Here is an 18,433-nt window from a genome sequence, read left to right on the forward strand (position 1 = left end):
ACCCGGAAGCAGCTGCAGGAGGGAGTCACGTGGTCGCAGCCGTCCGCCGGTGCCTGCGGCCGTGTGCGGCGGGTCGGGAGGTGACGGGCGGGTGAGTGACGCTGCTGTGTGAACAGATCCCTGCAGACAGCACGGACATGGCATAAAAGACGCGTGTAATTCCCACTGCAGAGTCTGCACAATGTTCCTTCTGTGGGAATGGAGGTCACTGATACCTGGAAGTACAAACATTGCACTACATTCACACATTGCGGCTAGTTTAGACTCCGCCCACATGACTTTTGCAGTGGTTTTGTTAGTGATCTCTCATTTGCCTGCATTGTTTTTTTCCTCTTGTGAGGGAGATTTTGATATCTCATCGGTCCATATATCATGGTGGCGGAGTAGAAGAGCGGACAGGTCCCTTTAATAAATGTTGTTCTTTTTTTTCATTCAGATGCAGAGACGATGGTTTCTATTCTGTTGGTCGGAGAAGGAAATTTTTCATTTTCAGCTTCTCTCTGTGACAGCGGAGAAGACGCCGATCACATCACCGCCACCTGTTATGAGGCAGAGGGTTCGGTCCGCCAGCAGCGCCTCTCTTGGAGGAACGTCCAGCACCTTAGAAGTAAAGGTCAGTAAGTGCCGGGTTCACCGCCCGCTGATGATGGCGGTGGCTGCCACTGACCGCTGTGAAATCGCCGACACCCCCCATTATAGGGGGCTTCACATCCCAGAACAGCAGCTCCCATCGGCCCGCTGTCCTGGTTACCAGTTACATCACATACTGCACAACTTGTTAATGTCTAGGCTTAAAGGGGTATTCCCACCTCAGACATTAATGGCATGTTCACAGGGCCTGTTATACATCTCTGATATATGCATGACTCCCCTCTGGGACCCCCCGGATGTGCAGCGCTTTACAGTCACCTCTATGGGAATACTGATATAGAAGTGAATGGAGGCTCTTGTACATGTGCAGCCACCACACTCCTTTCTCAAGACAGATGCATGTACCACCTCTAGGACCCCCACCTACCACAGGATATGACACTGTGTAAGATGGGAATACCCCTTTTCAGTTGGGCATGCTCCTCTAGACCCTTCTGTGGCCCCTTCTCTCTCATTCCCACCCAGCCTTCCTGCCACCTGCCCATTCATGGTCCTCTTTGCACTTTTCCCTGTTCTGTGTCCCCACCCCGCGTCCCCTCTGTGTCCCCACCCCGCGTCCCCTCTGTGTCCCCACCCATCGTCCTCACCCCGCATCCCCCGTGTCCCCACCCCGCATCCCCTCTGTGTCCCCACCCATCGTCCTCACCCCGCGTCCTCACCCCGCGTCCCCCCTGTGTCCCCACCCCGCGTCCCCACCCCGCGTCCCCTGTGTCCCCACCCCGCATCCCCTCTGTGTCCCCACCCATCGTCCTCACCCCGCGTCCCCCGTGTCCCCACCCCGCGTCCCCCCTGTGTCCCCACCCCGCGTCCCCACCCCGCGTCCCCTCTGTGTCCCCACCCCGCGTCCCCTCTGTGTCCCCACCCCGCGTCCCCTCTGTGTCCCCACCCATCGTCCTCACCCCACGTCCCCCCTGTGTCCCCACCCCGCGTCCCCCCTGTGTCCCCACCCCGCGTCCCCCCTGTGTCCCCACCCCGCGTCCGCTCTGTGTCCCCACCCATCGTCCTCACCCCGCGTCCCCCCTGTGTCCCCACCCCGCGCCCCCCCTGTGTCCCCACCCCGCGTCCCCTCTGTGTCCCCACCCCGCGTCCCCTCTGTGTCCCCACCCATCGTCCTCACCCCGCGCCCCCCGTGTCCCCACCTCGCGTCCCCTCTGTGTCCCCACCCCGCGTCCCCTCTGTGTCCCCACCCCGCGTCCCCTCTGTGTCCCCACCCCGCGTCCCCTCTGTTTCCAGACTCCTCTGACGGTGATGTATCTCCCTTGAAAACAAATCCAGCCTCACCAATCGTTTTTTTTTTTTTTTTTTTTCTGTTTCCTCGGGCATCTGCCATCAGTGTTGAGTCAGTACAATCATCACAAAACATCCCGCTGACCTCAATGTTGCACCATAATTTCTTCATGGTAATTTGGTGATGAAAATAAGCATGTTAATGCCATGAAATTATCTTCCCTTTTCTAACCTTTGCCCGTGCCATATTTCTCCTGCAATATATTATAGGAGCCGAGGTTCACTTTGGTGTGGACGCCACAAAACTAGATGAATATGGTTTTATCACTAATCATCTTTACGACAGAATTATCTTCAACTTTCCACATTGCGGCAGGAAGGCAGGAGTCAAGAAGAACAGGGATTTGCTATCCAATTTTTTTCATGGGTAAGTTAGAAGGGTCATTTTTAGTGATGAGCGAGTGTACTCGTTGCTCGGGGTGATCTCCGAGTATTTGTTAGTGCTCGGAGATTTAGTTTTCCTCGCCGCAGCTGGATGATTTGCAGCTGCTGGACAGCTTGAGTACATGTGGGGATTCCCTAGCAACCAGGCAACCCCCACATGTACTCAGGCTGGCTAGCAGCTGTAAATCATGCAGCTGTGTCAACAAAAACTAAATCTCCGAGCAGTTACAAATACTCGGAGATCACCCGATCGTGCTCGGGAAAACCGGAGCAAGGAGTACACTCACTCATCACTAGTAACATAGTAACATAGTAACATAGTTAGTAAGGCCGAAAAAAGACATTTGTCCATCCAGTTCAGCCTATATTCCATCATAATAAATACCCAGATCTACGTCCTTCTACAGAACCTAATAATTGTATGATACAATATTGTTCTGCTCTAGTCATTTTACATTTCACCTAATATCCTCTACCAGCATTGAATGAGGAGAGGGAAGATGGCAACCTGATCGTACAGCATTCCCCTCCATGTTAGATCGGCCAATGCAAATTATGCCCCCTTCATGGCTCCAAATATTGGGATAGTTTGCACATTTTGGATTATGTTGTCTGTGACCATAGATGCAATAGTCTCATGTTATTATTACTAGATCACCCCCCAAAAAAATTTATTCTACAAATATAATAAAATGTAAAAATTTGCGGAGGCCGTTTGTCACTGTTCTTATAGTAACAGTTAATAAATCAGTTTTTTTCTATATTCCAGCTGTACAGGTGTTCTTGCAGCGAAAGGTGAAATCCATGTAGCCTTATGCCAGGGGCAAGGTGGCACTCCTGCTGATCAGTCAAAGAGGGAATGGCATAACAGCTGGCAAGTGGTGGCCATGGCTGCCACGGCCGGGTTCATCCTGACATCAGTGGTCCCGTTTGAGCCTGATAATCATTATGGCTACCAGAGCACCGGGTACAGGTATGATAAAAATATCAGGAGTATTATAAGAAGTAGGGTTTTTTTTTTTTTTTTTAAAGAGATGAACAAAAATATTTGCACCATCCGGCGTCCACTGTAGTTCGATGTCATGATGTTACGGCACCTAGGTAGCGTCAGAGGCATTGAGGATTGCGGGTCGCAGAAGTGAACAGCTGCCCTGGAGGACCGGAGTGGAGTGTGAATATTTTTGCTCTTTTCTAACATTTTTCTCTATACTGTCGTTATTGATCTCTGCATGCAGTCCATTAGTATGCGGAACAAACCTTTCCGAGAGATGCTATGATCGTACTTTCCTTGCAATGAGCCGACCCTCTGCGTGATCATCGCACGGATTTTATATCTCCTCCAAGTAAACTATGAGGGTTCCCACTCCGCGACAGCAAGCAGTGATCTTGCAAGATGCAAGGTTTGAGACAGTAACTGTAACTTTTTTTTATTGCATAACGAATAACCTTTATTTGCTGAAACTAGAACTCCCTGTATATTATTACATTATTTTCACATTATATCGTAATAATTAAAATTAATATTTCTCGCTTTCTTTCAATGTCTTTCGTAGGAGCCAGGAGAAATCATTCCGTGTTATCGGAGCGTTGAACCACGTTTTTACCAGAAGTTTACCGATTGAGAAATTGTCAGCTTTGCAAATAATCGAGAAGTTCTCTTCTGTCCGGGAACCGCAGTGCATTGATGATGAAGTTGATGGGTGATTACACAGGATAAAACTTTTTTTGGTTACCTTACATTAGTCTCAGAACCCCAATTTTTCCTTAACTCTACAAGAGTAAAGAAAGTAAGAAAGCTTAAAGGGACACTGTCACCTGCATTTGGAGGGAACAATCTTCAGCCATGGAAGCGGGGTTTTGGGGTTTTTGATTCACCCTTTCCTTACCCGCTGGCTGCATGCTGGCTGCAATATTGGATTGAAGTTCATTCTCTGTCCTCCATAGTACATGCCTGCGCAAGACAAGATTGCACCTTGTGCAGGCATGTACTACGGAGGATAGAGAATGAACTTCAACCCAATATTGCAGCCAGCATGCAGCCAGCGGGTAAGGAAAGGGTGAATCAAAAACCCCAAAACCCCGCCTCCATGGCTGAAGATTGTTCCCTCCAAATTCAGGTGACGGTGTCCCTTTAAAGACATACTCCAGTCCTTGTCTCCTGTAAGTGCCGGTGGTATTGATTATTCGTCTGTTCTGTACAGAGCGACCCTGACAACTCTGTATAGAAGTTTGTAGATCTGGCCCCTTTTACTATGCTGCAGGGGTCAGCGACCAGCAGTACTCCTGCAACTCTTAGCTGACAGACTTTGGCCATTAGGGCATGCTCGGAGTTGTAGTTTCACAACAGCTGGAGTGCAGCAGGTTGCAGTTTCCGAATCCTGTGCTAACGTTACTGAAGAACACTGGGGAGAATCTATTTTTCGCCGGTGTTTCTTACTATTGGACGTGCGCACCGTTTTATTATTGCATTGCAAAAGAGATTTGCGGTTGCAAATATTCGGCTTGTAGAGCTTGCAGGTAATACAGAACAGTGCAGGCTGCGCAATCCCATTCAGTCCCAGGTCATCAGACAAACTATTTCTCCAGCCCCTCTCTGATGCACGTTTTCTGCCTTGCTGGTTGGGCAGAGCGCCCACAGTCGTATAGTCCTCCCTGCCTTGTCTTGATGTGACTGATCTGTGGAGCTCGGTGCACCCATGGAGTGGCCAAACACTTTAATGCCCTTTTCCATCTTTCTCTACCTTCTTCTAGCTCATGTAAACTCAGAGCTATCAAATAAAGAAGAGGGGGCAGAAATAGATGGAATAAAAGTAGGTGGGAAGGAATTTCTTGCCCACGTCAACTGTGCACCCGTGGGCTTGTGCTTGGTTTGAACAGTCGTTTTGTGCTGACAGATTCCTCTCCACTACTGTAGGCTGCTGAGAAAGTCTGAATATTTTCTTTTTTATCTCTTTAATACTAAAAATACAGTTAAAAAAATGATGTGAAAATTAATTTCCTATTGAACCAAGAACCCTGAAATAATGGAAATCGCATTAATTTAATATTTTATTTTTTTCATTCTTTCAGGGGTTTCTTAGGTAAAACATCTCGTCACCCCATTGGTGTAATCTATAAAGAGCTGGTGAAGTGTTTTCGTCAGAAGCTTCAGGTGAACGCCTTGGAAGACACATTTCCTGTAATTTGTCGCCACGACTCTTGTTCTTCTCGTCCCTCGTATTCAGCGGCTCACTCCAGACTTTACTTTGTGACTCCTGGTACAGAGGAGGAAGGATCGGAGAGTTCTGGTGGTTTCCACAGGACGCCCTTATGTTCTGTTGAGGCGGCTAATAATCGGACGGCGGCGCTCCATCATCTGAGACCGTCGCTGACCTGTTTTATTAGTGCCATTTCTCATAAATCCATCTGCAGACCAGTTCCTCTGATTGTCGTGAGCGGCCTTGTCTTTAGGAAGTGTCTGATCTCTCCGCAGTCCATGCCGGTTTATCATGAGATGCTCATGTTGTTGGATTGCCGAGAACGGCTCCGACTGGTGACGGACACCATGAACACAGCGGTGGCGTCCATCACATCAACGGAAACGGTGAACAGCGAGAAAATAAGACTCGGCGAAAAAGGAGATTATATCGTCACCAGGTCACCTGCTGATCCCGACCGGGTGATAGGGACGATCAAAGAAGCCCCCCCTGGAGATCTGGCCAAAATGTTCATAGTATCCCTGAATTTAGATTTACTTGCCATGTGTCTGCTTGGGATTGAAGACTGGCGACTGCTCTGGACAGAGGATGACAGATTCCGGACCCAGTTCCATCATCGTGACCTAAAACCTTACCAGCCCTTCTCCCTCTACCCCCCCTATTACATCCACGATGTTAGTTTTTGGGTGGAGGAGGACGCCGTCTTCGATGATGTGGAGTTTCACACGGTAGCGCTGCAAATGTCAAAGGGAAACATCGTGGATATTCAGCTTCTGGACCAGTATAAAAATGCTGAAACTGGGAGAACTGGTCTGTGTTACCGGCTGAAGTATCAGTCCTGTGACCGAGCGCTGAGTTACAGAGCGGCGCTGGCGATGCAGATGCAGCTTCGGAATGAGCTGCCGAGGAGTTTACATGTCGTCCTCCGATAGCGGCTCCTAGGGGTTCTCTAGAAACCATTTCTATCCATCCTGTGTATAACTAAGCTTGTATCTGCTGGTTTGGCGTAGATGCGCTGAACATGTCCATAGGAGTCCGTGCAGGCAGCGGGAGGGTCAGCTTTTCACCCATTTGGCAGTTAAATCCATTTGAAATTAATGAAAATAATTACGGAATTATTTTCCTTTCGCATTATTATTATTATTATTATTTATATAGCACCATTAATTCCATGGTGCTATACATGAGAAGGGGTTACATACAAAATACAAATATCACTTACAGTAAACAAAACTAACAATGACAGACTGGTACAGAGGATAGAGGACCCTGCCCTTGCAGGCTTTCATTCTGGGAGCCATTATTATTTTTATTTTTTTTTTCATCCATAGCTTATTTTTTACATGATGAGAAGAGATGAGTGACCGTGCTGGGATAAGGTGTTATCTGAGCATGCTCGGGTTCTAACGGAGTATTTTTGGCGTGCTCGAAAAAAATGATCAAGTCCCCGGCGGCTGCATGTCTCGCGGCTGTTCAACAGCTGCAATTCATGCAGGGATTAGCTGTTTGTTAAGCCATCCATGCATGTGTGACAGCTGTCGAACACCCGCGAGACATGCAGCTGCCGGGACTTGAACATTTTTTTTCGAGCACGCCGAAGTCACTCGGTTAGGACACGAGCATGCTCAGATAACACTTTACCCGGGCACGCTCGCTCAGCACTAATCATGAGTTAAAATGCTCATTGGTGCATGCGATTTTTTTTTTTAATTTTTTTATTATTATTATTGTTTATTTCAGTTTTTGGGGAAAAGGCAAAGAAAAAACAGCAATTCTGCCATTTTTAATTGTTTTATCATCTGAGGTATCTAGAGGGTTTATACAGAGTTGTTACTAATGTGGCGACTTCAGTTATGTGAGTTTTATTATTATTATTATTAGTTACATATTAAATGAACCAATAAAGGGGGGAAAGGCCATTTAAAAATAAACAATTAAAATTTTTCTTTTATATTTATAACTTTTTTTTTTTCTATTTATATTAGTCCCACTTTGGGACTTGAAAGATCTCGATCTCTGATACAGTACCTGTGTCTTTGCTTATATACCGTATATATTTTTTGTATTCATACACATATATATTTTTTTTAAGTAAAATATGTTATTTTTACAAACACAGCAAAAATAAATTTTATATATATTATAAATGGGTAAGAAATATGGTAAATAAAAAATTATTTTTGTGTATAAATATATATATATATATATATTTTTATTTATACGACACTCTGACAAAAAAAAAGCCGCCAAAATAAACTGTGGCTTTAAATAAAAATCTAACCATTTGTTTTCCTATATCTGCCAGTAGTTTCTGGATTACAACGGTTTGTCTTTCTGGACTGGACGGTGGCAAACACGTACACGAGTGCAATATTAGGGGCCGCGTGTCACTGGTTATTTATGACCCATTTTTGGACATTTCCAGGAGGAATAACAGAGGAACAGGCGCTTCAGTATTGAAATTTTAATGAAAATGTTACAAAATATTGACATTTTTTGGTTATAGATATTTTTACATTACACTGGTGTCCTTTTTTTTTGTCCATATAAAGATGCAATATTCCAGTTTTTCTGCTGCTGGAGAAAACAACAGAATAAAATGTTCTGTTTCCTGCAGATTTTTTTTTTTCAAGCTTTGCCGTGTCGCCTGGGACAGAGTCAACAGAAACATATAACATGTGAATGCTTCATGATGTTCGTAATATGGATATACCAAGCCGTATTTTTGTCACACACGTTGTCCACATCCCTGACCACCCCTTTAAAGGTGGCCGAGTCCAAAGATTTCAGCAGGCCATGATGTCGTGGAAGATTAGGATGGTGTTCCTCAGCTCTGCTGCATCCTCCTGCTGCCGCAGGGTTCCTCTGCTCCTCATGGTTCGGTCACGTCACTCTGGCACAGGCAGATGGATGCCACCTGAGTATTCAGGTACTTGGCATTTAGGCCATTACTGGGGATTTTCTCTCATGAATCGACTCTGTTGCAAAGTCAGCTCTGCTGCGTTGATGAATGGTATCGCTGTGCCGTATAGACACCTCCTGTGCAATTCAGTCCTGCTGCTTTGATTCTTCATGTTTATTGCTATGCCTGCTCTGCTGCATTAAACCTACCATATAGCTCAGCTCTGCTACTCTGATTCCTCCTCACTTTGATAGCTCTGCTGCATCGCACTGCCAGTCCTGGCTCAGAACCCCCACTGCAAACACAACTGCTACATCAGTTGCCATTCCTTCCACTCTGCTTCATCGGTTTCCATTGTTCCAGGTCTGTCTACTACATGGGCCTCCTTTGTTCCAAACATCTCTCTGCTGTGCCAGTGACATTGGTCCGTGCCGGCTGCTCATTTGGGCCGACGCCATCGAGGATCCGCGTCACCAGGTGACACATAACGGATCGGGCACAATGAATATCGTGTATGGCGCAGTCAGGAGTGATAGCGCGCGAGCGACCGGCCTCAGCTACCCAAGGTGTATGGGCACCTGGAAGGTTTAAAGGGGAACCCTTCTATGTAAACAGGCTCCCCCATGTTATTGTTTTCGGAAAATTAAGTGCCGCTAATAAACAGATAAAAGGTGTGACGGCCTAGACGCTGTGGCTACTGACTAGCACCTGAGGGGTTAAGCAGCGAGCATTTACAGTAGTATCAGTGCTGCTATCACAGCGCCCCCCGAGGTCACCTGGATGACGGTGGAGGTCGTAGCGCAGAAGCTAGCACCTGTGATCTCCATTTTTGTCACATGCTGTTAAAGGGTTAACTGCACTAGGTGTTAAAAGTGAATAAGTTTGGAGAGAAGTGAATGAATAGAACAAGTATGTGAAAATAGCAGCCCGGGGAGGTGCACAGGCAGAGCACACGACGAGGTGAGCCACACAGCACCTCCATGACATCTTCTCTGCCTCCTTCACAGCGTACCTGAGTGGTCACACGTCAGTCCACGCACCGCGCATGCGCATTAGGACATCAAGGCGCCAGTAGTAAACATGGCGTCTGACGCGTCCTCACTCTTTACCCGTACGCGGAAGTAATTTCCTCCTGCCCACAACGGCAATGGCGTCCAAGGGAGCTCGACACCGATGGAAAGGAACCGGCGGAGAAAGGGAGGAAAACAGCGGAAAACACAAGAAAGAGAACCGGGGACCGGAACAAAAAGCAGAGTGAGGACAGCGCCGGGAATAAGGGTGGTGGCCTGTGTATAGGGGTGTGTAATGGAAGGGTGACGTGTAGTGAGGGGCTGCATGTCACAGATAGGACCCCGTATATCTGCCCCCCATAGATGGGACCCCGTATATCTGCCCCCCATAGCTGGGACCCCGTATATCTGCCCTCCATAGATGGGACCCCGTATACATCTCTTCCCCGTAGATAGGACCCCGTATATCTGCCCCCCATAGCTGGGACCCCGTATATCTGCCCTCCATAGATGGGACCCCGTATACATCTCTTCCCCGTAGATGGGACCCCGTATACATCTCTTCCCCGTAGATGGGGCCCCGTATACATCTCTTCCCCGTAGATGGGACCCCGTATATCTGCCCCCCATAGATGGGACCCCGTATATCTGCCCCCATAGATGGGACCCCGTATATCTGCCCCCCATAGATGGGACCCCGTATATCTGCCCCCCATAGATGGGACCCCGTATACATCTCTTCCCCGTAGATGGGACCCCGTATACATCTCTTCCCCGTAGATGGGGCCCCGTATAACTGCCCCCCATAGCTGGGACCCCGTATATCTGCCCCCCATAGCTGGGACCCCGTATATCTGTCCCCCATAGATGGGACCCCGTATATCTGCCCCCATAGATGGGACCCCGTATATCTGCCCCCCATAGATGGGACCCCGTATATCTGCCCCCCATAGATGGGACCCCGTATACATCTCTTCCCCGTAGATGGGACCCCGTATACATCTCTTCCCCGTAGATGGGGCCCCGTATAACTGCCCCCCATAGCTGGGACCCCGTATATCTGCCCCCCATAGCTGGGACCCCGTATATCTGCCCCCCATAGCTGGGACCCCGTATATCTGCCCCCATAGATGGGACCCCGTATATCTGCCCCCCATAGATGGGACCCCGTATATCTGCCCCCCATAGATGGGACCCCGTATACATCTCTTCTCTGTAGATGGGACCCCGTATACATCTCTTCCCCGTAGATGGGACCCCGTATACATCTCTTCCCCGTAGATGGGACCCCGTATACATCTCTTCCCTGTAGATGGGGCCCCGTATACATCTCTTCCCCGTAGATGGGACCCCGTATACATCTCTTCCCCGTAGATGGGACCCTGTATACATCTCTTCCCCGTAGATGGGCCCCGTATACATCTCTTCCCTGTAGATGGGGCCCCGTATACATCTCTTCCCCGTAGATGGGACCCCGTATACATCTCTTCCCCGTAGATGGGACCCTGTATACATCTCTTCCCCGTAGATGGGCCCCGTATACATCTCTTCCCTGTAGATGGGACCCTGTATATATCTCTTCCCTGTAGATGGGGCCCCGTATACATCTCTTCGCTGTAGATGGGACCCTGTATATATCTCTTCTCTGTAGATGGGGCCCCGTATACATCTCTTCGCTGTAGATGGGACCCTGTATATATCTCTTCTCTGTAGATGGGGCCCCGTATACATCTCTTCCCTGTAGATGGGACCCTGTATATATCTCTTCCCTGTAGATGGGACCCCGTATACATCTCTTCGCTGTAGATGGGACCCTGTATATATCTCTTCCCTGTAGATGGGACCCCGTATACATCTCTTCTCTGTAGATGGGATCCCGTATACATCTCTTCCCCGTAGATGGGACCCCGTATACATCTCTTCCCCGTAGATGGGACCCCGTATATATCTCTTCTCCGTAGATGGGACCCCGTATATATCTCTTCTCCGTAGATGGGACCCCGTATACATCTCTTCCCCGTAGATGGGACCCCGTATACATCTCTTCCCCGTAGATGGGACCCTGTATACATCTCTTCCCCGTAGATGGGCCCCGTATACATCTCTTCCCTGTAGATGGGGCCCCGTATACATCTCTTCCCCGTAGATGGGACCCCGTATACATCTCTTCCCCGTAGATGGGACCCCGTGTATATCTCTTTCCCGTAGATGGGACCCCGTGTATATCTCTTTCCCGTAGATGGGACCCCGTATACATCTTTTTCCCGTAGATGGGATCCCGTATACATCTCTTCCCCGTAGATGGGACCCCGTATACATCTCTTCCCCGTAGATGGGACCCCGTATACATCTCTTCCCCGTAGATGGGACCCCGTATACATCTCTTTCCCGTAGATGGGACCCCGTATACATCTCTTTCCCGTAGATGGGACCCCGTATACATTTCTTCTCTGTAGATGGGGCCCCGTATACATCTCTTCCCCGTAGATGGGACCCCGTATATATCGGACCCCATATATCTGTGCTCCCATACATGCAGGTCAGTTATTTGCAATCTGTAGACTTGCTGCTCCGCAGACTTCGCCGCAGGGCGCATTTTCTGCGGTTGGTTTCCTGGATTTTATTTGCTCGTTACAATGGTAAAATCCGCAGCAGTAATCCACATGCAGCGGATCCACAGTCCAGGCCCGGGGCGGGTTTGCTGCAATGTGTGGATGAGATTTGGTAAATACCACAGCACCTTTATTTACTGCCCAAATATAACTCTTGGCCACACACGGAGTTCTGTGCAGTGTCGCCCTGTGCGGGATCTCTGCCGGGTTCTTTATTATTGGTGACGTCTTGTGCTCGCTCCCCAGATCTGCGTGTACTAAGACCGGACAAGTGTGGGCGCCTGAAGGAGCCACTGCGTTTAAATGCCTGATCTCCGCCCGCTTCTGTGCTGCTTTACTGAGCAACATTTCCGACTGTGATGAAACCTTCAACTACTGGGAACCTGTAAGTAACGGATGGAAGAGAACTAGGTCCAGTGCACACAGGGTTATCAGCTAATGCCCAGGTGTACACGCTCACGTGGCGCCTGTGTGGCAGCAGGCACAGTCTGGATAGACGCTGTGGAATCCGTCCACCATATGACCATCCACCACTGCAGGGAAGATGTTGTATCGCATGGTCCCAATTAAAAAAAAATACTATTGTAGATGTGCCACAAAATCAATATGTAATACGTTCTGATTTCCCTGTGGATTATTTGCAAAATCTGTAGTGGAAAATGTATAACCTGCCTTTAAAGCAAAGGGTTATGGAGAGGGGGCAAAGTACCTACAGTCTCATGGAGAGCAGAGAAAAATGGCTAAAAAGAAGGAAGAAGGCACATTACGTAGTGAGTGCAGAACAGAAGCTGTGTTGCTATATGAGCAATTGAAGACTGCAACACCCTGGATACACACAGAACTCATCCAAACTAATTACTTGGAGAGACACACGGAGCTCACATCCATCCTATATTACTGGGAGAGACACACAGAGCTCACATCCAGCCTATATTACTGGGAGAGACACACAGAGCTCACATCCAACCTATATTACTGGGAGAGACACAAAGAGCTCACATCCATCCTATATTACTGGGAGAGACACACAGATCTCACATCCAACCTATATTACTGGGAGAGACACACAGAGCTCACATACAGCCTATATTACTGGGAGAGACACACAGAGCTCACATACAGCCTATATTACTGGAAGAGACACACAGAGCTCACATCCAACCTATATTACTGGGAGAGACACACAGATCTCACATCCAACCTATATTACTGGGAGAGACACACAGAGCTCACATACAGCCTATATTACTGGGAGAGACACACAGATCTCACATCCAACCTATATTACTGGGAGAGACACACAGAGCTCACATCCATCCTATATTACTGGGAGAGACACACAGATCTCACATCCAACCTATATTACTGGGAGAGACACACAGAGCTCACATACAGCCTATATTACTGGGAGAGACACACAGAGCTCACATACAGCCTATATTACTGGAAGAGACACACAGAGCTCACATCCAACCTATATTACTGGGAGAGACACACAGATCTCACATCCAACCTATATTACTGGGAGAGACACACAGAGCTCACATACAGCCTATATTACTGGGAGAGACACACAGATCTCACATCCAACCTATATTACTGGGAGAGACACACAGAGCTCACATACAGCCTATATTACTGGGAGAGACACACAGAGCTCACATACAGCCTATATTACTGGAAGAGACACACAGAGCTCACATCCAACCTATATTACTGGGAGAGACACACAGATCTCACATCCAACCTATATTACTGGGAGAGACACACAGAGCTCACATACAGCCTATATTACTGGGAGAGACACACAGAGCTCACATCCAACCTATATTACTGGGAGAGACACACAGATCTCACATCCAACCTATATTACTGGGAGAGACACACAGAGCTCACATACAGCCTATATTACTGGGAGAGACACACAGATCTCACATCCAACCTATATTACTGGGAGAGACACACAGATCTCACATCCAACCTATATTACTGGGAGAGACACACAGATCTCACATCCAACCTATATTACTGAGAGAGACACAGAGAGCTCACATCCGGCCTATATTACTGGGAGAGACACACATACCTCACATCCAGCCTATATTACTGGAAGAGACACACAGAGCTCACATACAGTTAGGGCCAGAAATATTTGGACAGTGACACAATTTTCACGATTTGGGCTCTGCATGCCACCACATTGGATTTGAAATGAAACCTCTACAACAGAATTCAAGTGCAGATTGTAACGTTTAATTTGAAGGGTTGAACAAAAATATCTGATAGAAAATGTAGGAATTGTACACATTTCTTTACAAACATTCCACATTTTAGGAGGTCAAAAGTAATTGGACAAATAAACATAACCCAAACAAAATATTTTTATTTTCAATATTTTGTTGCAAATCCTTTGGAGGCAATCACTGCCTTAAGTCTGGAACCCATGGACATCACCAAACGCTGGGTTTCCTCCTTCTTAATGCTTTGCCAGGCCTTTACAGCCGCAGCCTTCAGGTCTTGCTTGTTTGTGGGTCTTTCCGTCTTAAGTCTGGATTTGAGCAAGTGAAATGCATGCTCAATTGGGTTTAGATCTGGAGATTGACTTGGCCATTGCAGAATGTTCCACTTTTTGGCACTCATGAACTCCTGGGTAGCTTTGGCTGTATGCTTGGGGTCATTGTCCATCTGTACTATGAAGCGCCGTCCAATCAACTTTGCAGCATTTGGCTGAATCTGGGCTGAAAGTATATCCCGGTACACTTCAGAATTCATCCGGCTACTCTTGTCTGCTCTTATGTCATCAATAAACACAAGTGACCCAGTGCCATTGAAAGCCATGCATGCCCATGCCATCACGTTGCCTCCACCATGTTTTACAGAGGATGTGGTGTGCCTTGGATCATGTGCCGTTCCCTTTCTTCTCCAAACTTTTTTCTTCCCATCATTCTGGTACAGGTTGATCTTTGTCTCATCTGTCCATAGAATACTTTTCCAGAACTGAGCTGGCTTCTTGAGGTGTTTTTCTGTCTATTTTTGGTATTGATGAATGGTTTGCATCTAGATGTGAACCCTTTGTATTTACTGTCATGGAGTCTTCTCTTTACTGTTGACTTAGAGACAGATACACCTACTTCACTGAGAGTGTTCTGGACTTCAGTTGATGTTGTGAACGGGTTCTTCTTCACCAAATTAAGTATGCGGCGATCATCCACCACTGTTGTCATCCGTGGACGCCCAGGCCTTTTTGAGTTCCCAAGCTCACCAGTCAATTCCTTTTTTCTCAGAATGTACCCAACTGTTGATTTTGCTACTCCAAGCATGTCTGCTATCTCTCTGATGGATTTTGTCTTTTTTTTCAGCCTCAGGATGTTCTGCTTCACCTCAATTGAGAGTTCCTTTGACCGCATGTTGTCTGCTCACAGCAACAGCTTCCAAATGCAAAACCACACACCTGGAATCCACCCCTGACCTTTTAACTACTTCATTGATTACAGGTTAACGAGGGAGACGCCTTCAGAGTTAATTGCAGCCCTTAGAGTCCATTGTCCAATTACTTTTGGTCCCTTGAAAAAGAGGACGCTATGCATTACAGAGCTATGATTCCTAAACCCTTTCTCCGATTTGGATGTGGAAACTATCATATTGCAGCTGGGAGTGTGCACTTTCAGCCCATATTACATATATAATTGTATTTCTGAACATGTTTTTGTAAACAGCTAAAATAACAAAACTTGTCACTGTCCAAATATTTCTGGCCCTAACTGTACAGCCTATATTACTGGGAGAGACACACAGATCTCACATCCAACCTATATTACTGGGAGAGACACACAGAGCTCACATCCAGCCTATATTACTGGGAGAGACACACAGAGCTCACATCCAGCCTATCTTACTGGGAGAGACACAGAGCTCACATCCAGCCTATCTTACTGGGAGAGACACACAAATCTCACATCCAACCTATATTACTGGGAGAGACACACAGCTCACATCCAGCCTATATTACTGGGAGAGACACACAGAGCTCACATCCAGCCTATATTACTGGGAGAGACACACAAATCTCACATCCAACCTATATTACTGGGAGAGACACACAGCTCACATCCAGCCTATATTACTGGGAGAGACACACAGAGCTCACATCCAGCCTATATTACTGGGAGAGACACACAGAGCTCACATCCATCCTATATTACTGGGAGAGACACACAGATCTCACATCCAACCTATATTACTGGGAGAGACACACAGAGCTCACATCCAGCCTATATTACTGGGAGAGACACACAGAGGTCACATACAGCCTATATTACTGGAAGAGACACACAGAGCTCAAATCCAGCCTATATTACTGGGAGAGACACACAGAGCTCACATCCAGCCTATATTACTGGAAGAGACACACAGAGCTCACATCCAGCCTATATTACTGGGAGAGACACACAGACCTTACATCCAGCCTATATTACTGGGAGAGACACGCAGAGCTCACATCCAACCTATATTACTGGGAGAGACACACAGAGCTCACATCCAGCCTATATTACTGGGAGAGACACACAGAGGTCACATACAGCCTATATTACTGGAAGAGACACACAGAGCTCAAATCCAGCCTATATTACTTGGAGAGACACACAGAGCTCACATCCAGCCTATATTACCGGGAGAGACACACAGAGGTCACATACAGCCTATATTACTGGAAGAGACACACAGAGCTCAAATCCAGCCTATATTACTGGGAGAGACACACAGAGCTCACATCCAGACTATATTACTGGGAGAGACACACAGATCTCACATCCAGCCTATATTACTGGGAGAGACACACAGAGCTCACATCCAACCTATATTACTGGGAGAGACACACAGCTCACATCCAGCCTATATTACTGGGAGAGACACACAGAGCTCACATCCAGCCTATATTACTGGGAGAGACACAGAGCTCACATCCAGCCTATATTACTGGGAGAGACGCACAGATCTCACATCCAACCTATATTACTGGGAGAGACACACAGAGCTCACATCCATCCTATATTACTGGGAGAGACACAAAGACCACACATCCAACCTATATTACTGGGAGAGACACACAGACCTCACATCCAGCCTATATTACTGGAAGAGACACACAGAGCTCACATCCAGCCTATATTACTGGGAGAGACACAAAGAGCTCACATCCATCCTTGTTATGTTTGCTAATGACAGGTGTTATGAAGGCAATCCAGAAACACAGTGTGCTTAGCGATCAGAGCGCACACAGTGATCTGACAAATACCCAAAAATACAAGAACGAGCTCTGAGACGTGGAAACTCTGTAGACTGCACACCTGATCCTATCCTAAACACAACTAAAAGCGGCTGTGGATTGCGCCTAACAACTACCTAGGCAACTCGGCACAGCCTAAGAAACTAGCTAGCCTGAAGATAGAAAAATAGGCCTGACTTGCCCCAGAGAAATTCCCCAAAGGAAAAGGCAGCCCCCCACATATAATGACTGTGAGTAAGATGAAAAGACAAAACGTAGGGATGAAATAGATTCAGCAAAGTGGGGCCCGATATTCTAGGACAGAGCGAGGACAGTAAAGCGAACTTTGCAGTCTACAAAAAACCCTAAAGCAAAACCACGCAAAGGGGGCAAAAAAAACCCACCGTGCCGAACTAACGGCACGGCGGTACACCCTTTGCGTCTCAGAGCTTCCAGCAAAACAAAAGACAAGCTGGACAGAAAAAAAGCAACAAAAAAACAAAAAGCACTTAGCTATACAGAGCAGCAGGTCACAGGAACAATCAGGAGAAGCTCAGATCCAACACTGAAACATTGACAAGGAGCAAGGATAGCAGCATCAGGCGGAGTTAAGTAATGAAGCAGTTAACGAGCTCACCAGAACACCTGAGGGAGGAAGCTCAGAAGCTGCAGTACCACTTGTGACCACAGGAGTGAATTCAGCCACAGAATTCACAACACATCCTATATTACTGGGAGAGACACACAAATCTCACATCCAGCCTATATTACTGGGAGAGACACACAGAGCTCACATCCAGCCTATATTACTGGTAGAGACACACAGAGCTCACATATAGCCTATATTACTGGGAGAGGCACACAGAGCTCACATCCACCCTATATTACTGGGAGAGACACACAGACCTCACATCCACCCTATATTACTGGGAGAGACACACAGACCTCACATCCAGCCTATATTACTGGGAGAGACACACAGAGCTCACATCCAGCCTATATTACTGGGAGAGACACACAGAGCTCACATCCAGCCTATATTACTGGGAGAGGCACACAGACCTCACATCCACCCTATATTACTGGGAGAGACACACAGACCTCACATCCACCCTATATTACTG

The 18,433-nt window shown here is 47.3% G+C and overlaps 2 protein-coding genes across 3 annotated transcripts in view; both read left to right on the forward strand.

Moving 5' to 3' along the window:
* Positions 1–7,661, forward strand: FDXACB1 (ferredoxin-fold anticodon binding domain containing 1). Its single transcript, XM_069742353.1, has 6 exons — positions 1–91; positions 437–613; positions 2,149–2,305; positions 3,092–3,295; positions 3,876–4,022; positions 5,392–7,661. Exons 2-6 carry the CDS (start codon positions 448–450, stop codon positions 6,449–6,451), a joined length of 1,734 nt encoding a protein of 577 aa, XP_069598454.1. The 5' UTR covers positions 1–91; positions 437–447; the 3' UTR covers positions 6,452–7,661.
* Positions 7,662–9,564: 1,903 nt separating this feature from the next.
* Positions 9,565–18,433, forward strand: part of ALG9 (ALG9 alpha-1,2-mannosyltransferase) — an 85,826-nt gene continuing 76,957 nt past the window's right edge. Inside the window, exons 1-2 of one of the 2 annotated variants that reach the window (XM_069741893.1) lie at positions 9,565–9,675; positions 12,290–12,428. In XM_069741893.1, coding sequence (XP_069597994.1) covers positions 9,569–9,675; positions 12,290–12,428 — 246 coding nt within the window. In that variant the 5' untranslated portion in view covers positions 9,565–9,568. The remainder of the gene's footprint in view (positions 9,676–12,289; positions 12,429–18,433) is intronic. The other variant, XM_069741894.1, reaches the window with a different exon arrangement.

The sequence above is a fragment of the Ranitomeya imitator genome, chromosome 10 (genome assembly GCF_032444005.1).
Source record: "Ranitomeya imitator isolate aRanImi1 chromosome 10, aRanImi1.pri, whole genome shotgun sequence".
In the NCBI taxonomy this organism is placed as follows: Eukaryota; Metazoa; Chordata; class Amphibia; order Anura; family Dendrobatidae; genus Ranitomeya; species Ranitomeya imitator.